The sequence below is a fragment of the Aptenodytes patagonicus genome, chromosome 3 (assembly GCF_965638725.1).
Source record: "Aptenodytes patagonicus chromosome 3, bAptPat1.pri.cur, whole genome shotgun sequence".
NCBI classification, from domain to species: Eukaryota; Metazoa; Chordata; class Aves; order Sphenisciformes; family Spheniscidae; genus Aptenodytes; species Aptenodytes patagonicus.
In genome coordinates this window covers 103,992,176-104,018,305 of record NC_134951.1, presented here as the reverse complement: position 1 = coordinate 104,018,305, position 26,130 = coordinate 103,992,176, and the positions used below count along the sequence as shown (strand labels likewise).

Here is a 26,130-nt window from a genome sequence, read left to right as displayed (position 1 = left end):
TTTCGAGGGACTGAACCTTAGGCTGCTTCTGTGGGGAGGCAAAATCCCAGCCCAGAAAGAAAAACTTCGGAGGCTCTGTGTTGGAGGTAAGAGGAGTACCCTCTATAAATCAGGAAGGAGTAATTTAATCTACCTCTAGGTCAGGCATCAAATGTTTTCCCTTACATCAGTGACCCCTGGGAACTTCTTATAACTCGAGCCTCACTTGGGAGAATTAACAATATCCCATGCCTTATGGCAAACCAATAAAGTTGTTCCTCTTCAAAACAAGGCACCATAAAGACCCCCATGTATCCGCAAAGGGACAACATCTCAAACGAGCACCACCACAGCACGGGGAGTGATCCTACAGCGATTACACCACCAGCTGCGGGGCACAGCTGGTTACAAATAGCAGCACCTCTTCCCCCTTCCCAGGTCTGCAGGTGGGAGCAGGGGAGAGGTGGGACCAGACTTGTGGGGCTGGGGCTCCCTGGCTGCTCCTCGCCATGCATCCAGGCTCTTGCCACTTGCCCTGAAGAGGTGCACCAGAAAAACTGCGGGAAGGAGAAGATTTCCTTCAGATGTTTCCACTTTGGTCCAGGAAACTAGACAGCATTGTAAGTAACAGGAGATGAGTACTGTGGGAAGCAGAATCCTCTTTCTACCGGGTAAGATGAAGTGGCTCAAAGAAATGTTTAGACTCCCAACTTCATGTACAAGAATCTCAGCAATTTCATTTTCAGTTGTTAATCATTTTTGTTTCCTCAGTGGAAAAATGCTTAAATACAATTTACATTCAAGCCACCAAAAAGTTATAAACAATTCCTAGGCTGAATGTTGCCAAACTATGCCAATTAAAAAAAACAAACAAAGGTATTCTTATAAGAAATACTGTTCAACAACCTGTAGTCCAAGGAAAATGTGCCAGAGAAATGAAACAATGTGGGAAAAATAGCCTGTTTCCTTCAAGGGCTGGGTAAAAATCTCTGGAATGTGTATTTCAGAGTGACCTCTTTCTGTGGTTTGTATTTTCCATAACTTTCCTCTAGTAAGAGGAAGACTCCACGTGTATGTCCAGGTCCTCAGCTGGGGTATGTCAGCGTTGTCTGGTGAAGTCAGTGACACCAAGCTGATTTACAGCCACCGAGGCACCGGCTCATTGCCCACCAGCCGCTCTGAGAAGCGTAGTGCAGGCTTTGCCCTACCCCAGCACTGGTCCAGCTGCCTCCTTGCATCAGTGGGACTTGCAAAGGGTCAAGCTGCACTGCAGGAGGAGGGAAGGCTGCAGACAAGAATTTGGATTTCCCAAACTGTGAATCTGTCAAACTGATGTAAAATTCCTGCCCTGTGGTATCACAGTTGTCTTTATTTACCATCTATACGTGCAATAAAGCACTGGATGTTCAGCTGATTTGGAAGTTGAGGTGAGATATTCTAAGAACTTTACTCCAACCCTGAATAATGTAATCTTGCTTTAGTATCAAAATGTAAACTAAAAGGAGACAATTACTGAGCTTGTTCAAACTCTGTAACAAAGCTTTGGTTCATGTTTTTGAATCATTGTCAACTAAGAAACAGAAGTTAAACCCCTTAAAGCACTACACAGCTCCTCCCTCCTCCAACTTAAGCACTAGGTACTATACCAGAGGTAAGAAATCACCTTGTCCTTAGGGTTTGCACCTGGAACAGTCACACTGTTTATCAGTCTACAGGCTGTATTGAGTAATTTGCCAGTACCTGTCTGAAACCTACATAAAAAAAAGTTATTTTTGCTTTAATCATAAGTGATTCTGCTCAACAGCCAAGTAAAATTGTTAAAGATGATAAACACACACCCACATATGTATTTACTGCAGATTTTTTTTTTTGCTAAAACTGTTTGTGTATTGTCTATACCACAATTACATCTGTTGTCTACACCATAAACACAACCAATAAATAAATTAACACCCCAAACAAACCCCACCTAAATTTAGGTAGCATTCAGAACTTGGCTTAAACTGAAGAAGGTAACATAAGAATTTCAAAGCTGGAGTTTGCCACATTTTGTTAACTCTTCCATAGCATTTGCTCTTCAGAAATTCCTAATTAACAAGTCACACAGAGGTAAATTTCCTCGCCTTTTCATTTCCTTAGTTTTTTTTCAGTTCCTTAACTTCGCAGTGATAGAGCTTTATTTTTAAAATGTTAGTACAAAAGTTTGGGTTTTCAACAGTACTTGAGTAACAAACTAATCTTGGGTTTCAGATAAGATTATGGAGAATTAGATTTCTTTGCAGCTCTTAAACTTTTTATGTACTTTTGTGCAAGCTCTGCAGGACCCAGATAATCAAAGGCATTCATTCATGCTCCTAACCATTTTCAGTAGGAATTAAACATCTAGATAAGGATCCATGCTGTCATCTTCACCTCTGTGCTTCAGTTTTCAGTCTATAAAATAGAGGCAGCACTTCTTTGCAAACATCCTTAGGTTTGTAAGTAATAACTCACTCACTGGTGTGTCTGAAGGAGAGTCCTGCTGACAGCTCAAGAAGGCAGCTGGGCGTGCTTTTTGTTTGTTTGGGGTTTTTTTGTTTGTTTAACAAAACAGCATACTGAAGCACACAAGTTGTATCTGAAGAATTTACATAAGGCTCTGCCTCAGGGGAAAGGCGCCTTTTTCTGAAGGAAACTGTCCAGAGGCTCTGAATTCCCAGGGCACTTTTCCTAGCTAGAGATTTCTCTCTCTGTACTCTCAATGCTTTAAGCATCTTGAAAACCTGGCCTGACACAAGTAATAAATGGGGGGTGGGGAGATGAGGCTGGAGCTGTAGTGCCTTGTTCTTGCTTTTGCTTGTAAAATGAAGCATTTTAAAGGGAATTTTCACTGGACTGGACTGGCTGCAGCACTCTTTTGCCACAGCAAAAGACCATGGATGTAGTCTATATAGAGCCATTCTACAGCAACAGACCCCGTGAGCAGGTAGGAAGTCTAATACCTGCTAGTAATTAAGACCAGAACTCAGTGGCTAATGATGCCCCATTTATAGCAGATCGATTGAAAGGCATTTCTTTTGACAAGACTACAGGATGTATGAAAACAGATTATTTATGTAGTTTGCGGGCAGTCACTCAAATTCTTTGCTGTGGCGGCTGTTCAATAAAATTTGCTGGAAAATCTGGTGGAGATTAGATTTTGATGGAAAATTTCAAGGCGTTTTCCTCTAACGTGAGCAAGCATAGACCTCTCAGGTTTATCTTACATTGCAGATCAGCAAGACAATGACACTTTTGCCTGAGTGGATGGAAGGTGCGGGGGAAATGTGCGCTGCTACCATCAGGTCTGTGCTGCTCTCCAGCGCCACATTTCTTCCCAGTCCTGTTCAACAACATCCACAGACTGTCATTAGAGGACATGGCTGCAAACGCCAGGGACATGCTCACGAGGCAATTATCCATTTCTCTGTACGACCGCAGCACTAGCACTTGAGTGCATTACAGGAAAATACTTAAAGCAAAACAGGATGTTGCAATGGGTACGTAGCTTTTCCTGACCAAGGAGAAAGCAATGCATCACACAACTTGACGATGTTGCTTAACATACGAAACACTCTTGGCTAAGAGATTGGATGGTATGCGGCATGGCTGACTTGAATTTCTGGTTCTACTTTCTGTTTTCCCTCATCATCGAGCACATGGCTGCGAAGTTACAGGAGACAGCCGGGAGTGTGGCTGGCTGGAAGTGGAGAGAGGGATTGCCTATGCACAGCTGTAAGAAACGTAAGGTTACAGAGGTGACAGTTCCTCTGGCTTAATATCCAGTGAGGAAGAACTTTCCCAAACTAGTTTGAAGGAAAGTTTTTAGATTAATCTAAGAAAAATCTCTGTTTTGATTCCTGGGATCATTACATTAAATCGCCCAATTAACCCTCCCACAAAGTGCCCCAGAGCATAAAGTCCTGAACGTAAATCGAGATGTGACTCCTAAGCGGCTTATCCCGGAGAAGGTGCGCTGGCAAGGACCGGGGCCTGGCACCGGCACCCCCCGCTGCCCCCGGCCGAAAGCTGCCGTCAGCAGCCCATCGGCTCCCCCTCCTCCTGGGAGGCCCTTCGCGACCCGCGCTCCCAGCGCAGCGGGCGAGCAGCAGCCGGAGCTCTCGCGGCGGCGGGGCGGGCGGGAGCCGCAGCCGGAGGCGGCTGGGGGCTGCCCGCCGGCGGGGTTCGGGGCCAGCCCGCCCGCAGGGGAAGCGGCGGCTGCCAGGGCGGGCGGAGTCGGAAGCACGACAGCACGGGGCGCTGGGGCGGCGCTGGCGGCGGCGGCGGGAGGAGCTCGGCACTAGCTGCCGTGCTGGGGTCGCGGCGCAGGAACGGAGCCGGGCAGCGCCGCCGCCGGCCCCGCAGCAGCAGCAGCAGCAGCAGGAGGAGGAGGAGCCGCCGGAGCCGCCGCCGCCGAGCGCGGGGAGCCGCGGGAGCCGCTGCCCCAGGCGGCTCATGAACGCCGGGCTGCGGCGCCGCCGCCGCCTGCCGCCGCTCCGCGGGTGAATGAACCTGTCCCGGCCGGCGACAGCGGCTTCGCCTCGGGCTGCGGCACCGGCCTCCCCCCCCACAAAATGGACGGTTTCGCCGGGAGTTTGGGTGAGCGGCGGGAAGCGTGAGGGAGAGGGCGGGACGGGGCAAGCGTGCCGGCAGCCGCCCGCCAGCCCGCCCTGCCGCGGGGGCGCGGGGCCGGGGGCGCGCACCTGCGGCCGGCGAGGGTGCCGGCCCCGCCGGCTGGGGCTGGGCTGCGACGCGGGGGCTGCGCGGGGCCGGGCGGGCGGCGAGGACCGGCCCGGCGGGCGGGGGGGGCTGCCCTGCGCGGCGGCGGCCGGGGGCGACGCGGTGCCGGCCGGGCCGGTGCGTACAAACAGCGCCCGTGCCGCGGCGGGAGGGGAGGGGATGCCAGCGCGAAATCTGCTCGGCTTCAAACCATCTGTTGCGAGAGCTCCGGCTGCACTTGCCTCCTTTGTTCTTCTCTCGCCGTGGGCTTGCGCTTCCCCAGAATTAGTTGCTTGGGTTTGGGCTTTTTTTTTTTGTTTGTTTGTTTTGGCTTTTTTTTTTTTTAATATTATGATTTTATTTTTCGTCCCTTCCTTTTGCTCCGGGGGTGGGAGGGACCCCGTCCGGGCGCAGCGGGCCCGGGTGTCGCAGCGAGAGCCCCGGGAGCGCCTCTGCCGCGGGGCGCCCCGCTGCCCCGGGAAGCCGGGGACCAGCTCTCCCCGTGGCCTGGCTGCCGTGCTTCGCTCGCACGCCTTAAAAGTTGGGAGCGGCGGCAGTGTCCGCGGAAATGTCAGAGGTGGCGGGGGAGTCAGCGCCTTCCCGGTGCCCGCGCATCCCTCCGTGTGCCCGCGGAGTCCTCCTGGCTCCCTGCGAGTCAGGTTCCTCTGCCTGGAGCTGTGCTGTGATCGAAAATATTTGCTACTTGTTTATCCAGATATTCCCAGAAAACGGACAGGCTGCGTTCTCTTCAGTTTGCTGCGGCAAATTGTCATCAGTTTCTTTAAGAAAAAATACTTCACCAGCCCGCTTTCTGAATGATTTGGAGGGCAGATTGCATGTAGTATGAAGTCGTCCTGATTAAAAGTGTGAACTGAAAATGTATCCAAATGTAAGAATTATAAAGTGTGTACGTTCCTGTCTATTTTCTGCAAATTATAAGGGTAACATAGGTCTCACCATTCCCATTGCGGTGACATTACATGTGGTGCTTACCTGCCGCTCTCTTCGTACGCCTTCTGTTCGCTTTCAGCGCTGCTGCATCTATTGCAGGCATTCCGTGATCGAACTCGCTCCATCTTTTGTAGAAGAATAAATCTGTGCCTCCAAAAATTAAATTAATTTATTTTTACAGCACTTCTGTGAAATCTGTAATAATAGTGAATAGTTCTCAATTTTCTGGAAAAATTGACTCATTTAAATACTTCTGCGTGTGATCCTAACCTTTCAGGTTTTTGAAATGTCAACTCCAGCATTTTGGGCACCTGTCCAAACCAAACTGGTACACCATAATTAACAGTGCACTTTGGTAGTTTGGCTCTTTGCCTGATATACTCTCCTTGCTCAAGTAACTTCCATGCTCAATTTATACCTGGCGATCAAAAAGCGACACACGGAGGAATTGTACGGGTTCTGTTCCCGGTTTTCAGAGGGAAGATTGTGCCTGTGGGTGACATATGCAAATGTGCCGTGGTTAATATTTATGAACCTCTTTACCCAGTAGTGGAACTGATCACCATCTCAAAGGGCACCGATACTGCTTTTAACTCATGGAGTACTGGCTCCGCTGAGGTTGATGTTTAGAAATAAGTGGTTTGTGTTGTAAGTGGAAAAAACCCAATTATTTTGAAAGAAGAAAGCGTCATTTTCCTGCACGGGGGTTGCTCGCGGAGCAATGGCGCGGGCTGGTTGGGTGGCCCAGCACCTTGCGCTGGAGCGGCAGTCACCTGCTCAGAGCATCCCGCTTGCCTTATTAAGGGAGGCTCCATCTGGACCTTTAATTTGTTTCACTGTTTGGTCAGGAAGGCACTGTGATTTTATTAGAATTTAATGAGGATTAAGCTCAGCCTAACCTTTTAAACTGTATATCATCATATTCACTGTTAGTTGGCCGTTGATTTTGCTTCTATGGCAAGCGCTGGTGCACGGTGGTTTTCTGGACTTGGGCTGAGGGGAGGGCATTCCCAGAATCTTTAGCTTTGAAGCATGAAACTTTATGTGACTTTCTTGTTTTCGGGTTTGAGTCATGCTGCTTAGTCCTTCTTCTGTATTTATAATCACTTGTTGGTTGCTCTAGCTGCTAATGAGCATGTAGTGTTCACAAAGACGTGTGAATTGGTCTGAGATTTTTTTTTTTTAAACATCTCTAATTAAAATCTAACCACTTGAATTTAATTAGCTGTCTGCTAAATGTCTTTTAGGAAGGCCATAAATTCATGTAATTTAGAACAAAATGTAAAAATTAATTAAAATTATTGTTGGCAAAACTGCGCTATCTGTGTATGTGCATGCTCAACCAGCCGAGCGAGCTTATTAGAGAGCAAGTTGTCCTTTTAATGCCTCCTGTCATTATCTGGAAGGCAAAATGTTATTACAGATTGTGCCCTCCAGCACAGGCAGAAATACCTTCTTACATGTCTCTTGCAGTTGAAAATACTTTACGCAGCTGTTTTCTTTTGGCTTCCACACTGAAATTTTTATGAGAATAAACAGATGAAAGAAACCGTTTCATATGTAATTTAGAAAATTGTTTTGGTTATTGGTTTAGTAAATGCTTATGTAGCACTCTACTTAAGAGTGTACAATTACTGTATAAAGTAAAAAACCAATCTATTATGAGTTAACTTGCACAGCTGAAATAGGTATTGTTTTACTCTTTTGGTAAAACACTGAGTTATTTCACATTTACTGGGACTTCAGTACCTTTTGAATATCACCAGTAGCAAAGTGGTTATTGAATCCCGTTTGTTGTCTCAAGTAGGACAGTCATACCTTACATTTGAGCATTTCCAACGTGACGGTCGTCAGAGGGCTCAATGGATTTTGGCCATCTGCTTTTTCAGATGCACCCCTTGAAGTGTGAAAGAATGTGCTTCTGAATGGGAACAAGAAGTCCGGGAACTTGGACCGAGCGCCTGAACTCCTGCCTTGTGCCCTTGCCGAGACGTGAGCACAGCATGGGTGTCTGGCTGTGGCTCTGCCAAGTTCTCTCGTGTCTTAGGGTCCCGATCAAAACAACCTGAAGATGGCATCTTCAGGGAAAAGAAAGCACTGTTAATTCCACCAGAAGAATCGAGCAAGAGAATTCTACCAAAAAAAAAAAGCTCTTTGTGCTGCAAAGTACTGCCTTGCATCTCCTCCACCCTCACACCGGTGCCTGTGAGCCCATGGTGAACTGGTTCAGAGATGTCTATCAGAGGGCTGTAGGACTGTAGAAAGCCAACAGTTTTGCCAACAATAATTTTGATTTTTACGTATCATCGTGGATTATATTCATTTACAGCCTTCCTGCTTACCCCAGGTGTTTTGGTGGGTTTCTCCCTTAGGCTTGTTAGAGGGTAGGAGAAGCGTGACAGGTGGTGGGAGGGAAGCGGTAGGAGCCCTCAGCCGAGGGTGGGTGGGACGTGGTGGCACCGTGTAGTTGGCAGCTCTTAGGTTGGCTCTGCTTCTTGTGAACCTGCTGCAGCCCGGAGGGTGACGTCTTTCTTGGGCCTAAAACTTAACTTTCTGGAGCTGGTATTTTCTCTGGTGAGGCTAATAGGTGAGACACAGCTGATAGGTGTCTCAGAGTGCTGTCTGAGTATGAAACGTTTGTCACTCTGTCACTTCTCTGTGGCGCCTCTTAAGCTGTTCATTTATCTTACTTTCTGTAGGGTAAATTGGCTAAAGTATGAGATCTACTAGATTTAGGCTTATGAAGAGTAAGCCGTGACCAGCTGCCTGGGGCTGGTGAGGGATGTTCTTTGGTGGACAGTTTTCCATGGCTTTTAGCTGTTGCATTGTTTTCTCTTCTGAGAAAGCATCTGCTAATTGAGCTCTGTAACAATAACTCATTGTAAACAAAGATATGGAAGCATTCATCAGATTACGTTGTAAAAAATGACTGCAGCCTTTTCCAAGTTTGTCACCAGCGTGATGATAACAGGGTATAAAGCATTTCAATAGGACTCTCCAGCGATGAGGTCTGTGGAAGAATAGTAACTTATAAAAATAAATGAAGAAGTCTCAACTTCGGAATTCAAACCGTGGTTTTTGTGCAGCTGTGCAGGATGCCCTGAAACTGAGAAGTAGTCTTTACTGCAAAAATTCTCTATGACTGAAAATATTTTCACAGAGAAATTAAAATCAATCTTCTCCTGAAGTCTCAGGCAAGCAGAATAATTTAGGATTTCTTTTAAAAACGAGAGTAGTTGAGCTTATGCTTTTTTTTTTCAGAGAACTAGAAGGCAAAGGAGAGCTATAATGACTTAAGTAGAGACCAACATTTTGCTCTGCTGTTGATGTTACTGGAGGGAGAGCTGGAGAAATAAGAAGGATTCACTTTTTCATTTTACATAGGATCTACGTATTGTTCTGTCACTGTGCATGTGCTGCTACTAACTGCATCATATGTACTAAGTACTTACTGGAGGGGTGACATGTAGGTCAGTTCCTAATCTTTTCCCCCATTTCTTATACTGGGTATCGTATAAAAGTGGTTGGAAAACGTTCCTGTTTCATGGGTATGTCAGGCCTGCATCGGGTAGCTTCTGAGGCAGTGCTACGAGTATGTGCTGCTCCTCTGCATTTGAAGAGCCAACAGTGTCTGTTGAACCCGCGGCTTTGCTGAAACCTGGGAAGTCGTCTTCTCTAAAGCCCCCGGTGGTGCGCGGGCAGGTATGCTAGAGGGGTCAGGAGCGCTCAAGCAGAGAGGATCTTGCGGTCGCCGGTGCTCTGAGCCTGGGGAGTGTGTGTGCATCGTGATTCATCTCTGGCTGGGTTCAGTACCGAGAAAAATGAGCGTGTGGAATGACTACAGCGACTTGGGGTATTTGTCATTTATTTGGGTTAGAATATTAAGTTTTACGGTTGCCCGTCTAGACCACAAAAGCGGCCGTGGTGCTGCAGCGCAATTGCTCATAGCGACAGCGAGCTCAGCTCAATTCATGGGGCTCTGTTCGTGGGATTGCTGTGTGCTATTGTCGGTGTACTAGTCGTCTTAAAAATAAAAACTTTGGCAGGACATCAGTCTATCCTTCCTGAGAAGGATGGCCTTGGTTGTGCCAGGGGTGATTAAACTATAGCGGCAAGGAAGACGGGCTGTTTGCTTTAGAAACTCAGTGGCGGCCCACCTTTTGCTAAAAGGGGCTTTAGTTAATGGGCAGCGAGGAGGAACCCTTCGCTCTGTAGCCAGCTGAGAAGCAAAGGATCTTGTGTTTAAAAAACAATCCTTTTTTTGCACAGAGAAATTGGCAATATTTGGCCTGGTTGTGAGTAACACTCTCGCTTTTAAAAACAAAAAAAGAAACAGAATCCCAAACACAGGAGTCTCTATTGGAAAGACTCTTTTCTCTCTCTTTTAGAAAGGCTTTTAATGCCTGGGATGCCGAGAAGAATTTTTGGCCTCACAGTGTGTTTTTCATACTCTTTAATTGAGTATTTTTGATATGGGAAGTACAGTTATCTGACAGGATTTTCTCTTGCCTGAAGAACCTACTCTGAAAGGATTTTTTTTCCGTGCTTTATATCATGAGGTATGTAAGAGGGAAAAAACTGGTCAAGAACAGTGCTCTTACAAATCCTCTGAAGCATTGTTTTGTTTTGTAAGCAGCATTATGCTGCTGATTGTGCTGGTAGTAATGTGCAGGGAGATCTGTACGTCAGCCCTTGCTCTTCAGAATAGCTGCTTCCCTTCTTGGTGTGGTTTCTATCAATTATTGAGGTTTATTTTTCCCTTCTCTCTTTAGGTCCTTGCTAAATCTAATGCTTATGAATATGATTTTAAGGCCAAGAATGTTGTTCCTGTTTTACCCACACATAATGTAATAGGAAAGGTGTTAGAGGGTAATTAATTTCATAGCACGTGGCGTGTATGATGACAGTGCAAGTCTCTCTGCTCTTGCTGGTCTTGAGCGTTTCTAGTAGGGACATTCTTCTGTTTAGGAGATGAGAATCACCTGATAAACAACTTTTTGTAAGCTTCACTAACTTCCTTTTCAAGAAATCTTTCTACAGTTACTTATGAGCTCAGGTGGAGCCACTGCTCGCCTCGTTTTTCCTCTCTGTAAACAAGTGAGCACAGGCACCAACAGTTTAAAGAGGAATTGTTAGCCTTTTTTTCTTTCATCTGCTTGTTGAAACGGATGCAGAATTTTGGTTTTCTTTCATCGAGTGCTGAAGGATGGATACCTGGAAACACCACGGTGTTTGGAAGCTCTTCTTGCAAAGCTCTTTGCAAGATGTGACGTGCAAGCTCTTCTGCGAGTTTTCAGTCATCTTTAGGAAACACACATATGTGCACTCAGATTTGAAAAGGTGGTGTTCGTGGGCAAGCTTGCAGTCTGAGCTGATAATTCAGACAGTCAGTGGCAGTAGATGGGTGGTGCTGCCGGAGGGGTGGGATGTGAAGAGAAACACCAGAGACATTAAAGGCCTAAGTTTATTGCTGAATCTTGGAATGTACGGAATGTTTTTCTCTTCTGGTTTTGCTCTTTTTTTTTCGTCCTGGTTTTTCTTTTTCTTCCTCCTTCCCGCTCCCTTTTACTTCTTTCTTTTATTTAATTTTTTTTTCCTTTTGCTCCACTTTGTAAGTATTCATGCTACATACCGTCAGTGAATATTACGATATTCTCCCTAAGCTTTCTGCCCTAAGACTCCTTACTGGGTTGGATGAACTAGGCTTTTTAATTTGTTTTGATTGTTTTGCCTCTCAGTGGGTTACCTCTTCTGCTCATCCTCAATAGCTTCAGCCCAACTTGTTTACTAAATATAGCTGTGTCTTGATGTTCTTTAACTGCTGGTTTCCCGACTACTCTCCTGATGTTTTAGGGTCTGTACTGCTCTACTTTGCATGACAGTGCTGTTCATTGGGAAGGACAATTTTTTTTTAGCAAGTGTTGGAGAATCCAGTTTCTTTCTTTGGTGATGGTCTACACTGTCTTTCTGCCCCATCCAATGATGTGGATTGCATGCTCTTGCAGCTTTTAGGCAAGATACTTCTGAGTGCAAATCTGCCTTATTTTAGAAGTAGGCTTACTTTTTGTATTTAAATGCGTTTTCTTTAGCTTTCTGGAGCTGCTTGTACCTGTGACTGACTCTTATGCATAATAGAAGTGCAATGGAAGGGGCAAGAGACAGAAGCAACATAGCTATGCTCTATAAACAGTTATGATATATTTTGGAGAGGTACAACTACCTTGGATTTCAGATGTTGTATTAAATTGAAGAAAAATACTCATTGTTGTCTCTCGCCTGATTCTCTCGTTTCACTGAAACTCAGCTTGTAGCTGTGAATGCAGTGCTCCAGCCTGGAGTTCATTCCCGCTTCTGCCAGTTTCTTTGGGCTTAAAGAAAAAAAAGGGGAGGGGGGGCTGAAACCAAACCGTTTTATGTTTGAATGTATTTTGGACTTGTGTAAACGGTTTTAATGCATCAAGCTAAATTGGCAGGCTTTCGTAATCCTCCGGGAAAATTGGGAGTTTGAAACCCAGTGGATAAATTGGAGTCACAAATGCTTCTGAGCCCCAGGTTTGGCTCCCTAAAGGGATGCTGTAAATTAGTTAAAGTAAATGAAAATGCTTTTTCATGAGAACTTCATAATTTTAAAGACAAAAGAGTTGGATTTCTTTATTCTGAGTTGAGGACACAAAAGCAAGAAAATGGCTATTAACAAGAGAAATCTATATTTACTGTCCAAACACAAGAGGTAATGATTTCACCACTTTTTATGGTTTTTAATGGAATTATGACATAAGGGTAATAAAAATTGTTTTAAAATGCGTAATTTCAGTCAGCTGCTGAGGTAAGCAAGTGCTCACAAGCGTAACTGAATTAACAATCCCAAATATACGTAAAATGAATGGTAGAACTATTATTTTGCTTATGGCTGATTTACTGTATGGTACCTTTTTTTCCTCTTTTGAGAGCAAAAGAAAAGTGTCGCTTTTACGTCAGGGTTCTGACGAGCTTTGTGCCCATCGCTGTACAAAACAACAACAGTAGGGTGGGCTGCGGTTTGTTTCCTTCACCCTTATTCACGGTCACAAGCAGACCATGCCATTTTCCTAAGAGGTTTCCTGTTGTGTGCATTATATGGATCTTTAGTTAATTAGACCACTGAATTTCATTGGCAAGTTCTGCTTAAAAATGACAGAATAAAGCCGAAGGTTTCTCTCGCAAGTTCGGTTTTTGAGGATGGATGTCACCTTCGAAAACTAACCATGTTTTTTAGACTGTTGTTACACATCTTACAGTACCTCTGGCTTTTATAACTAATAGACAAATTTTGGAGTGGCTTGGAAATGTAGACAATCATTTAGGTAGGGCATGGTTGACCTAATTCCTTTCCAGGAGCAGTAGATACTGGAAACCTGACCATGTGGAAAGGAAGGAAAAGTGTTGCTGTTAGAGATTTTCTCACACATCTCTGGTTTGATGTAGCTGCGGTGAAATCATGCATTGAGTCGGAGCAGTTCTGAGATGACTGCTACACACATACGTCTGGGCTTCTCTGGGAGCAAGGTCCACTTCGGATGTGTTAACATGCATTACAACTGTTATGGTTTGGGGGTTTTTTGGATGCAGTTTGATGAAAGGGAATTTCAGGAGAGCTTTCCTAAAAATGTGCTTCTCAGTGTTTTCAGAGAGAGGTGTGGAAAGGAAGAACCTTCAGCGGTAGGAACCGTAAATCAAACTCTTTCAGCTGCAGGATTCAGAGACATGGCAATACTCATGTCTGCATAGTGTCACTTAGCTTTCTTAAACAAGAACTCTAACAAGGAGAAAATTCCAACTTTGTTTAGCCATGAAATTCAGCTTTGAACTGCTATCGCCTCTGCTCCCAACATGTACTGTGCAAATGCCATCAGAGAGATCTAGCAGGAAATCAGTGGTTTGTGTGGCTGCAGTGCTTGCTTTCTGAATTCTAAACATGTCCGTTAAAGTCATGAGGCAAGGGGGACAACAACAAGAAGCAGTCCAAACTTTTTGCCTTCTTTTGCATAGGATAAGCATAAAAGAGCTCTGAGTCCCTATTGACAGGCTTGCAATAGCTGTAATAAGCACTGCTTTGAGATCCCTCTTATTTTTAGACTCACGTGCATTGGGATTGGGGTGATGAGGAAGATTTCCTGCATGTCTGTTTTCTAAACACTTAACATGTGGGATGGCATTTTTCCGTGAAAATGAAATGACTTGTTGGCAGTGCTGTTCTCCAAATTTGGATTTCGTGTTGTATTTTCAATGATCTGTGACCATAGTATTTTCTGAAAGGTGCTTAGAGGGGTGAAGGGTTGGTTAGCATGGATAAGGCAGCGGTTCTTGGACTGAATCCTTGTTAGAGGAGTGAATGTATAATCAATGTGAATATATAAGTTGCTTTTGGAAGTAGATCCAGTGAAATGCTTAGGAGCTTGATTTCTTTGAGTTTATTCTTTACACTAAAGAACTGGAGTAACAAGGCCATTTATTTAGCCAGTGTAGACTTGGTGGTGATATTCCTGATGTAACTGTGTTCGTTTTTTTTTTTTTTAAGTATTTTTTGAATTAAAAATGTGTTAGTCAGGGGAGATGCTGTTTCTATCTGTTAACACTTTTATTTTAAATTGTTTTAACTACTTTTTAATTGGCTTGATCTGCAGAAACTAGCTTGGGCAAGTATTTAGCATGAAGCTAAGAAATACCTGAAATCTTGTTCTGAGTTTGGTATGTGCGTTTGTCTTCCAGGAAAAGCTTCCTGAAGGATATATGCCTTTTCCGCAGCATCCTCCCCTGGGTTGTTTTCCTTTTGTTTCTCACCTCGTACCAGAAATCTGGTATAGCTGACGTGGCTGAGGGCCCAATTTCTGGCAGACCGGGTTACAGGGAATAGAAACTGCACAAAGATACCATGTTGTTGTAGGATTTATGGTGAAATGTGTAGGTGCAATGTGCACAGTGGTGATGAGGACAAATCCTGTAAGGCAGGGTAATATAGGTACTTATAGGATTCCTCATGACTTCAGGTTCTGGATAACAGCATAATAATCTTTATTTCTACAACTAAACCTATGTTTTCTGACTTTGGGAGTGTAATAGAGCTGGGTTCTCCTGTTGTTTGTTTGGGTTTTTTTTAAATTAAATTATTTTATTTATTAAATTATCCTCTCCTGTGAAGAAAGGCTGAGAGAGTTGGGGTTGTTCAGCCTAGAGAAGAGAAGGCTTCGGGGAGACCTTCTTGCAGCCTATCAGTACTTAAAGGGGGCTTATACAAAAGATGGCAGCAAACCTTTTAGCAGGGCCTGTTGCGACAGGACGAGGGGGAATGGCTTTAAACTAAAGGGGGGTAGATTTAGACTAGATATAAGGAAGAAATTTTTTACGCTGAGGGTGGTGAAACACTGGCACAGGTTGCCCAGAGAGGTGGTGGATGCCCCATCCCTGGAAACATTCAAGGTCGGGCTGGACGGGGCTCTGAGCAACCTGATCTGGTTGAAGATGCCCCTGCCCACGGCACGGGGGTTGGACTAGATGACCTTTAAAGGTCCCTTCCAACCCAAACTAGTCTATGATTCTATTTTTTTTTTCCCACGGAGAGGTATTTAACCTTGATTTATACTTCTTGTTTCAGTTTTGTTTGATTTTAAAATGGGGAAAAAACCCCACCCAACCCTATGAACATTCATGTGTTATTGGTATTGTGAAGTTAATGGACGCTATAGCTACGAAGTATTTAGTGGCTCCGTAGAGAAAGAGGTGGCTGGTTTGAGGGAAAAAATATTTTAATTAAATATTTTCAGAATAGCTTTTTAAAAAAGTTTTTTGTTTTCCTGTTAAACATGGAGAACCTTAGAATTCAGCATAGTAATAGAAAACCGTGAACAATTCAGGTTCTTGGAAAAAACTTTTTTTTTTTTTTTCCCCTGAGCGCTTGATCTGGCTTACTAGTGTTTCATTAGAAATGGTGCTCCGGTAGGGTGCTATTCCTGCGCTGTTTGCAGGTACAAGCATTAAATAGGTTTGTATGCATATCCATTACTGCTCGAGTGCCAGTGAGGGCACTGGAGGTCCCCTCTTCAGTTCTGAAGGTCAGCGTGCTCACCAAGTGGTTCGGGTACGGCCGGGTGACTGGGATGCTGTGTGGATCATAAGCCAAGGAGTGTCAGCGATGTGCCTTCTTCAGGGGGCTACAGTACCACGGAGGAACTCAGGTACAGAAATGAACTGTCTTTGATGTCTTGTACACGTGTGCAAGAGAGTTGGGAGCTGCTGTGTCAGGAGCTCTGTCCTCATCCCGTGGTGGGTTTGGGAGGAAACGATTGCTGACCCCCAAGTGCAGTAGGGCCTCAGGTGGTGCATCTCCAAAATCTACCCTGCACATTAGCAATTGTATTACAAATTGATATACGTTTTTATGATTCGATTTGAAAACTTTCAAAGTGTGGAGAATACAGTTAATTTCTGTGTGAGATTAACATCTGGCCTCAAGCTTTTCCATCCTAGCTGGTTTAGATGCAAAGAAAATAGATCTAAGCTTGCAATCTGCAAACTTATAAACTCTGATGTTTAGAACAACCGCAGCCAAGAACTGAAAAGCAATCCAACTTTATTCATGATGTGGAAAAATATATGCTAGAAGTTATTGTTTAATGGCAAATTTAATTCTAAAATAAACTTCCATTTTTCATTTTGAGATGCCAAACCTGTAGATGTTAATAGTTGTTAGTTATTTAAATTCTGTTGTGGATGCAAGCTTTTGTTTTAAGATGCATTGTATGGAAAGTACCTATTTGCAGTTGATAACGGTGCAAATATACCCAATGAGTTGCTTAAAGACTTAAGTGTAATAAAAGTCTTATTGATTATATGTGCTAGCATTGGAGAGAGGAAGTGGGAAAGATGCTGATGCAGGTTAAGGCAGTCAAATATTCCAGGTAATCCACATCAATTACTTGTTTAGAACTGTTAGGTACATACAATGTATGGCACAGGAGGGAAAAACCCCTCCTGTCCTGGTCTTTGGAGCGTGACAGTTTAATACATTTAGATTTAATATTTGCAAGAATCTTACCTGTAAGAGGGGGTAGCTCTTGTTACGCTGTTGCATGCCCTTCTAGGCTTGTAGGCCAAACAGCTTTGTCACTATGGTCTTGCAATTATCTGGGATGTGTTTTGGACAATTTTTTTTGACGATAACGACGTATGGTTCTACTTTTCACTCTGTTGCTGTTTAAGTAGAGAAATGGGATGCCGTGCTTTGGTGCATCAGTAAACATCCTACTAAAAGTTCTATTTAAAAAATATTTCCAACCTAAATCCTAACTCTAGTTGGCTTTTTTGTTTCTTTTTCTGTGCCAGGCCAGCAGTGCTTTCTAGGATATCAACATGCTAGTTGCCGCTTACCTGATTTTGTGCACCCTTTCGCAGTAAAACTGCTGACCCTTTCCTAAAGTGAGAGCTCGGAGCTCTGGTCCAGGTGGCTGTGTTGCTTTGTGCCTCGGTGGGAACCTGAATTCCAGCCCTGAGAGAGGCAGGGCGGAGGCTGGCTTGAATTCTTAGAGGATGCTGCGATCCTTCTTCTGCGGCAGAACCTGCGAAAGGTACTTGCGAACTTTTAAGGAGCGTTGAGGATGCTGGCTGGAAGAATGGAAGGTACATGCAGGGTCTGTTCTGTGTAAATGCATTACCAAGGTAACTTTGGTGCGAAGGTAGTCACGCTGTGGGCATCAGATTGGCGGCTGTTATCGATCTCTGATCTCGGTGTACTGCAGAATGGCTTCTTTTGGGTTAAATATCCTGGTGTGCATTAGCAGACGCAGAAAATACGGTTCTCTTGGAGGAACTTTAAGTTGCTTTTTCATTGGGATAATTTGTCAGTGAGTTGTATGGTATTGGGCGGGACTTAATCTGGCATCCTATTTTGTGAACTGGGATGAGAGACAGATTTTTTTTTTTTTTTTAATGTCAAAGTTATGAACAGATTTTTGATCATTCATTTTGTATGTGTGTGCCAAGCTTGTGGTTCCGCTACAAAAAGCGTTTGTATGTGTGTATTGCGCTCTGCTTTTAGATGAATATGGGGTTGGGAGCTTATTTCATTTGAATTTTAATAGTCAAATGTTGAAGTGGTCATCCATCTCAACCATGAAGAGTGTAAGCTGTTTACTACTGCGTTAAGGTATTTCAAAACACATGCATGTAAAGCTCGCCCGCTGTGCAAGCACCAAGCAGCGTCTCTTTCTCTGTACCTGCACAGAGCCTTACAGCTTAATGTGTGACCTATCCCTGAATATGGCTGGAGCTGTGGGAGGGAGGGGAGGCTCTGAGCTGCTGGATGAGCACGGCCGAGGCGTTGGCTGCCGTACGTGTGTGCTCTGAGCCCGGGGCGCTCGCCTGGGACCAGCAAGGAGTTGTTTTGTGAGAGGGAAGAAGTTGCTTAGTGCATTGAGCAAGAGAGCGTCTCCAAATGAAGTGCAAACGTGCAGCTTCCCCCCACGCAGGGATCACTCAGCGTTTTTTCCTATTGGTTTTACAGGGGGCTTCGACCTTTGATGCTCCTGTATTCGCTCTGTTTCCTCCCATTTATTCGTCAGGACTTCCTATTTTAAGTGGTACTGAAAGTGTGGGCCACCAATGAGTTAAATGTCTGCCCTTTAACTCAGATATTTATGGGTTGTAAACTATGCATTTGAAATTCTGGCTATGCTGAAGTCAATAATAAAAAAAAAAAAAGTCCTGTTGGTGTTGACAGAGCAGAGATTTTACCTTTTGTTTCCCTCCCCTGTCCTTGTCCTGCTCCAGTTCTCTGACTTTTCTCGTCTCTGTGCAGGGAGTCCCCGTTGGCCCCCACGCCGGCAGAGCTGGACACAGTTCGCTTCCCCTAAGCCTTACAAATTCGGGGGAAGGGCTGGGGAAAGGTAAAGAGGGGAGGTGATGTCTGTGCAGGTGAGATTTGAACCCCAGGTGGGACTTGACTTATTTGATTGTCCTCCCCCTCTCCCCCCCCAGCATATCTAAATACGGTGATTTGAAACCTTCGGAAATATGAAAATGAGAACTACTGTTTGTGCGCTCTCTGGATATCGGTTCAGTTATTGCCTAGCTAAATAATACAGGTATGTGTGTAGGGGTTCTTGCTAACATGCTTTTAATTATCTGCGTTTAGGTAATTATTATTTGCAGTAGAAATTTCAATTTCCTGTTTCTGTAGCTATAGCAGCTTTACCGGCAAAAGGGCTCTAACTTGGCTGCTGTTTTTGTGAATTAATGGCAACATTTACTGTTTGCTTTTTATAGACCACAAAGGGACATTTTTTCAAAGCTACAGATAGAATGACAAAGGGAATTGCGAGAAAGCAAAAGGGAATTGACAAGAAAGCATGCATAGAGTGTTTGCAGCATATAGCATGTATTGTATTTATCGGTATGTGTGGAGTTGTGTTTGATAGAGTGGCTTGCATCTGCCTTTCAGCCTTTAGTTGAAGTTAATTTGAACAGATAAAATTTGAATGGTCCTTATTTTTGTTTCCAGAACTAATTGGGAAGTTTCCAGACTCTAGTGTGTGCGTATATATACCAACACCACCACCTCCCCCCCCAGGTTTTATTTTAAAGGGACTGAAGTCTGGCCTTTTTTAGTTCATAACTGAACATTTCAAAGAATGCCATTACAGTTTGTTCTGGATGTGGTAATAGCTTACATTTTCAGCAGCATCTACAACAGGTCTTTTTAACTTCTACAAAAACTGCATAAAATCATTTCGTAGTGCTCCTATAATCTCATTAAAGTATATATGCATTCTTCAGTTGAAACATTTCTATTATGTTGCCCTGTTTTCGGGTACTTTTTGTATGTATGATTAGTACATATTTTAGTTTCTTTTCAATATTATTGGGTCTTGATTATTTTATGCATTGCAGTGTGTATTTTGGTTTTGCAAAACTTTAAGATAACTTTGAAGTAGCTTTTTTCCTCTTTGCCATATTGCTATTTATAAGTCTTTTGCATACAATGTAGGGATTAAAACTCCAATACTGTCAAAGTTAAACTAATTGGCAGGTAAAAGAAGATAGAAATCTTTACTAGAAAGAAGTGACTTGCCTAAGATGAACAAGAAGCTACATTTTGGCAAACAACTCTTCTGTGCTATCATATGATCTTTGTGTATCTATTTTTAGAAGAAAAATGGGTAGGGTTGATGTCATCTAAGAGTTGCCTGTTCACTCTTAACTCTTCTTCATCAGCTTAATTACCCTGGGATGTTACGGACCCTTGAGTTGCGGTACTGGCTGAACAGCCTCAAGTACTGGCTTCTGCTTTTGATCTGCATCATTCTCTGTTGTGGAATAGGGGTGTAGAAATAACCATTTCATAGTGAGTTTCATCATCTGTTGCATCGGCTTTGATGTGTATGTGCTACTGTCCCCTCTCCTGTGCAGTGCATAGTAGATGTTGCATCCAATGTTTTCCTCTAAGCTCCGCGAGGAGTGGCTGGTCGGTGGCCTTGAGCCACGTCCTACCCATGGGCACCGTCGTGCTGGGAAGCAGAGCCGGGTCCTCGCTGGGGTTTGGGGTAACCCATCTGGGGGAAAACCCTCGAGGTGTTGCTCAAGATGAAAACCATCCCTGCGGCTGTTTGCTAATCCCACTGCACACGTGGTCCCAAGTGGTGTCTAGGGAAGCTGGAGATGGGTCGTGCCGCAGCAGAGATTTCTGTGTGCTGGCACGAAATAGGGGTAATGTTAATCATCAGATACTAAGTGCAGTTTTGGCTTGCTGTGAACAAGCAGCATTGTAGTAGGGAAGGGAAAGGCAGACTTCCCCCCTGGAAGAAAGGCCTCTAATCAGAGGCTGTGGGAGCCACCCTTGGCTACTCTCTGGGAAGTGTCACTGGGATGCTGACAAGCTGCAGCTGGCTGGAGTGGTGCTCTGCAGAGCAACTCCTATTTCTTCCTGTTGTGTTACATGTGCTCCTCACTATAAATACCTCGATTTTCCAACGCTATAGAATTTTGTAGAACTTCCTCCCTGCCCCGCCCCAGTATCTGTATGGATGTGTTTGTGGTTTTTTTTTTTTTTTTTAACTTTTGTTCCTTGGGGAATATTATTTTCTGTTTTTCACTGACTGCCATTTAACTTCAAGTTTTTGCTGAAAAATTCTTGAGTTCGGTCCTGGCTATTCTTGCTGTTAGCTGCAAGGCACACTCTAATCCTTGAAGAGGAGGCAGGGAAAGGTGATGATTATCCTGCCAGCATACTTGACAGCAGAGGAAGATGTTACTGCAGTCTTCCTTCACAGTGCTGCTGCACTAGGGAGGATGAAGGGAACTGGAGGTGACATGCACTTTACATTTATTTTTATACATTAAAAATAAATAAATTGTGAAATGGGGAGGCCCGTGGTTTCCTAAGCCCCAGCTGCTGGCTGCACTCCTGTCGCTGCCCTGGCTTGGGCTCCCTGACAGCGTGTCCCTGACCTTGTGGTGGTGACAGAATCAAGTCATCCCTCAAATCTGGGGGCCACTGTGGCATGCAGGCAGCAGGGTTAGCACAGCCCTGCTCTGCAAATGTTTCTGTTTGTCCAAATCTGGTGGTGCATAACGTGCCCCCCATGTTCTCCTGCTACAGTCTTGGCTGTCATCAGCTATTTTACGTCATGTCACTCTTTTTCTAACCTGGGCCCTCCTTGGATGCTGACTTTGAATGGTTTCAGCATTATAGAAGCAATTTTCTGTCTCCTGGAAGCAGCTGTTAGAATAGGTTTTAGGAATTTAACTTTTGTGCTACATTAACCATCGATATTCTCAAAATGGAAAACTGAATCATGTTGATGCTCCGAGAACTTGATGTGTTGCTGGGCCATTTCCAGGGAGCTTAGAGCAGGAGGGGGATGCTGCTGCCGCTGCACCGTACTGGCTGTTCAGTCCAACAAGGATCTTCTCTTCAGTTCTCCTCTAACAAGAACCATCCTTCTTATTAAATAAGATGATGGCTGCCATATGGCTTTCTTCTCTCCCCTCTTCCCTTCTTTTAATTTCGCATGTGCGTTTATGTAGTAAAAGCATCAGGAAGACCATTTTCTATACTATTATAACACTGAAAGTAGGTAAGTTTCTACTTGTTTTTAGGGACAGTTTACTCACAGTTTAGTGAATTAAGAAAATGTTTTCTTGGTGTTTGTAAACTATACTCCTAGAGTACCTGAAAGTTCTTACATTTGTGGGGATGTTTTGATGTTTAGAGGTTTCTTTCCTTCCCCCCCCCCGAATGGTTAATGTATTTTAAGATGACTTTTAACTATGGAAATATGACACAACTTAGTTCTGCAAAATAGAACTATGCTTTTTTAACATATGACATGTAATCTTATTTTAAAAGAATTTATATTGGAGAAGTGTTTTTTATACTGTAAGGTACAGTCCACTTCTTTGTTAATCATTATGGTTTGATTATTTTGTTTGACGTGACTCATTTTTCCAAGGACTTTTATTGCAGCAATTACAGACGTACAACAGGAAGCCTAGAAGGAAGTGCAACATCAGATCACTGAAGATTCTCTGCTGCTTTTACAGCTGATTTTTATGTTTTGTGGTGTTAAAGTTAATGATTTCTTGCTGTGCCTCTTCTGTTTCACATGCATAGTGTATATTGTGTCTGCTTTATCACCAAGAATATTTTTCTGAACCCACATGTGTCAACATAATTAGTAGGAAACTTATCTTTGGTTTTGTAGTTGAAGACACAGTTGTACTTAAGTGCTTTCTAGTGCTGCTTCTTTTGTTGATCTAGGAAGTGACCTGTAGTAGCCGTATAGAATAGTTATAATTATCAAGAGGTAATGCAGCTTGTCTGCTGCATATTGTGATCTTTTTATTGCTATATGTGTTCTTCTGCAGTCATTTTGCATTTCTCTTTCTGCTCCCTTTTGACTAAGCCTTAGAGAGGAGCTGCATATTGAGCAGTTCAGCTACTTTCTACCTACCAGAAAAAGCTTAGTTTTAGTTTTGAGGCAGTATTTATAGTCCTTCAGTAGGTTGTTGTTCCTGTTTGTATGGAAACATTACTCAGACTGTTGGCGAGGGCAAACCAGATGGACTCGAGTTCTGATTGCATTCTCACTACTTTCCCTCGGACCACGGATGATATGCTGCTGCCTTCGGGACCATGCTTTGCTCCGTGTGTGTAAGCTCATCTGCATGGTACTGTGCCACGCCGGACCCAGCCTGGAGGTGTTCTCCGAAACTTGTGGAGCGTGAGGCTGTGCTGGAAGACCTCAGAGGGTTGGTAAGAGGCAGCTCTGGCAGCGGAGGACAACAGGCTGCCCAGTGCCGTTCAAGGAGAGGGCTCCTGAGCGTGGCTCTTCTGCCTTGGAAAATGAAGGAAATTCCCCCCCCACTAGTCAGCTCTTATAAACCCTCTTCGGGTGAAGACTGAGTAATGGCTGCATTTGAGGGCAAGAGGGATGAGAAAAACGAAAGGTGAGTGCTTGAAGCCCAAATGATGTCTTTTATAAAATGTTTAGGATTAGCTGTGCGCCTGTCAGCATGATAATGGGTACATTTCTGCAGAAAATCGGCTAATTAATGATTTGGGTTGCCAGGCTAGATGGTTTACCTCGTGGTAACTACTTTCTTGCGTGTCCAGGGGTGACAGCGGTAACTCTTCTATCCTTTCAGTCATGCTGGAGAAGCCCTCCAGCCTTTCTGAGGAGTTTTGAGATTTTGAGCCTTGTAGGCTCAGCTTTGCCCTCCACGAGGAGCCCAGGTGCAGGAGGGCAGCGCTGGTGTTGTGTCAGCACTGCCTTTGACTTCAGTGGATCGCTGTTAGTGGCTGTATAGGAGGTTACCAGGAAGGTAAATTTGTCATCGCTGGCGGACAGAAGATGTGGATATTGGAAGTGAGTGGGCAGACGGTGGTCTGAAACCTTGGTTTGGAAAGTGTAGAGATAATGTTGTGCCTTTGCCCTTTTGAAGAGCTCTTGAGTCGGGGGAAAGAAATTAGAAGGTGGCGCTGAGCTGTTGTGTGCCGCCCGGTACAGCCAGCCTGTGGTCTGGTCCCCCTTTGCAAAGACCTGTCTTTCTCTGTTGCGGAGCTCCTGTCTGCCAACATGGTGAAGTTGGTTCCCTTCTTACCCCAAAGGGGAAAATACCTCCTCGAGGCCTGGCTTCAGGGCTGATGCTCTGAGGGAGGAAAAACTACTTGGTATGGTGGTAGAGCAGTCGGGTAGTCAGTCGGGTGCTGTTGAACATCCCTGTTCTTCTCTCCAAAACCTAGCAGCTCACTTCTCCTTCTCTTCCTTTTCCTCCACTTCTTCCCTTCCTTCTCCTTGTCACGCCATCCTCAAAAAAGGTGTGTGAAAAGAGAGACCAGGTGCTCCCGTCTTGGGAATGGGTTTTCCTTTCCAAAGCCTTCTGAAAAAGGTGGATGTGTAGCATTAGGCTATGTCATCGTGTAATCTCAAAAATCATATATAAACAAATGCATTACTGTTTTTTGAACCCAACAAACCCCAACCTTGAATGCAGCTAAGGAAATAATTATCCCACTTGATTATCATTATTTGTCTAGCTGTCCTTGTTGAGGCAGTTATGCATACATTCCAGATAAGAAAATGTATTTTAATTTGGTTTTACTGTTGCTGTGTGCTAAAAGAAAAAAAGAAGCCAACCTAATTCAGTCTCTTAGCATGTGTACGTTTTATGGAAATAGCCTCAAATTAATGAATTAATAACTTTAACTTAATACTTCTTTTACAAGACAAGATTGCAAGCCACATATTCTAAAGCTAGTATGTTGTGGAGCAGCTGATCGTAAGAAAGGTGAATAAGTATCAGATTACAGAATTTTTCTACATTAAAAATATGACCATATATGCCTTTGAATAATTCCAGATGGAAGGCTGCTGGTTTATAATTCGTTGTTTTGGATTTAATTTCTTCAGAATTCTTTTTTTTTTTTTGTAAACAAGCCAATCCATAGGTGTATTACAAGCAGAAGAAAATAAAGGAATGTGTTTGGTTTGCTAGGTGTATAAATCTAAACTTTTCACCTATTCATTCTCCCCTCCCACCGCCCAACATTTTGGTTGCATAGCTGAGCTATCAGGGATGTGTCAGGTTTAGGCTGGTTGTATAGACCTTTACGTATATTATCATTATGTAGTCCCTAAGTGATCACATTTTACAGTACGATTATTTTTTTACTTAGTATTTTTAGGAGGCATATTCAGATGCTTATCGAGAGCGTTCTCAGAGCGAATGTGAAACTTTGAAATAAAAAGGTAAATATTTGAGAAAGTTACAAACCTCTGAAAACAATATTGTAATGGAAATTGTTCTGCAACCTTGGCTCCGGCTACCGACACAAGTGCGCCCTGCAACTGCTTTTGAAAGAAACATACTCTGAGAGCTTGCCAGCTTATTCTCTCTAATGATTCCCTTCTAAAAAAAAAAAATGGAGTACTTTATAATTTTAAAGACTCTTTTGTTACAAAAAGAACCTTAGAAATAGTCATAAGCTTGGTTCGTGTTGTCAAAGGCAGTGGTTAAATATCCCGTCTCAGTAATTGCAGCTGCACTTCCCTGGTAAGGTGAGAAAAATGCAGTTTTAGGTTATAGTTAATGAAGTCTTGATTGTTCCTGTATCTGAGGTCGCTTGGGACTCCCTTGCTTCAGGAGTGGTTTGTAGTAATCCTCCAGTGCTCTCACCCTCCTGCCCTGGGCAACTTGATCATTCTTGATCCCCACGGGGAATGCCTGAATCGCGTTTCAGGTCCTTATTAGTCCTTGCACATAGTTTTAACAGTATTTTATAAGTCAGTATTGTAGGAAATAATAACTGTACCCATGTCAATAGATTCTTTAATTTCACTCAGAGCATCGCACGGAGTCCATGCGTGACCTATTAATAACACAGATTACGGGCTTGGCATCAAAAGTGCCTGTTCTAAGTTGCTTTTTCATCTTCATCCTCCCTTATTTTATTTCTGCCGCCACAGTCAAATTTCTGGAGTTTAAGAAAGGCTATGTACTGTATTTACTTCATAGCAGAGGAAGGTATAGGATTTAGTCTTGGCCATGACAATTACAAAGTCAGAATATCTGGAAAACTCATCTTCGTGGCTGAGAACTTTATCCTTCTTTTATTACTTCTTGGGGCTAAAAATATTGTTTATTGATTATTCAGGAGTCATGTGAAGTATAAAATGGGACTTTTGGAGCCGTGTGGCTTTTAAGCCTTTGTAAGCTTGCCCCAATGACTTTCAACTGGTCGTTAAGTAAAGAGGTTCTTCGTATGCTTTGGTGAAGTATTAGTTGTTTGTGTCTGCAAAATGGGGTTTTCTTTATGTAATGTAAGAAAACAGAGTTCTGTGATGTCCTTTTTACAATAAATGTAAATGCGAGCATTTTTTAAAAATCAGATCAATTTCAACCAATGTTACAAGTATGCGCGATTTAAGAGAA

General features: G+C 43.7%; 1 protein-coding gene across 1 annotated transcript in view; it reads left to right on the top strand.

The window, feature by feature from the left end:
- The first annotated feature begins 4,441 nt into the window (after positions 1–4,441).
- The window catches only part of EML4 (EMAP like 4), a 165,168-nt gene continuing 143,479 nt past the window's right edge, over positions 4,442–26,130 (top strand). Inside the window, exon 1 of the mRNA XM_076334466.1 lies at positions 4,442–4,596. Coding sequence (XP_076190581.1) covers positions 4,572–4,596 — 25 coding nt within the window. The 5' untranslated portion in view covers positions 4,442–4,571. The remainder of the gene's footprint in view (positions 4,597–26,130) is intronic.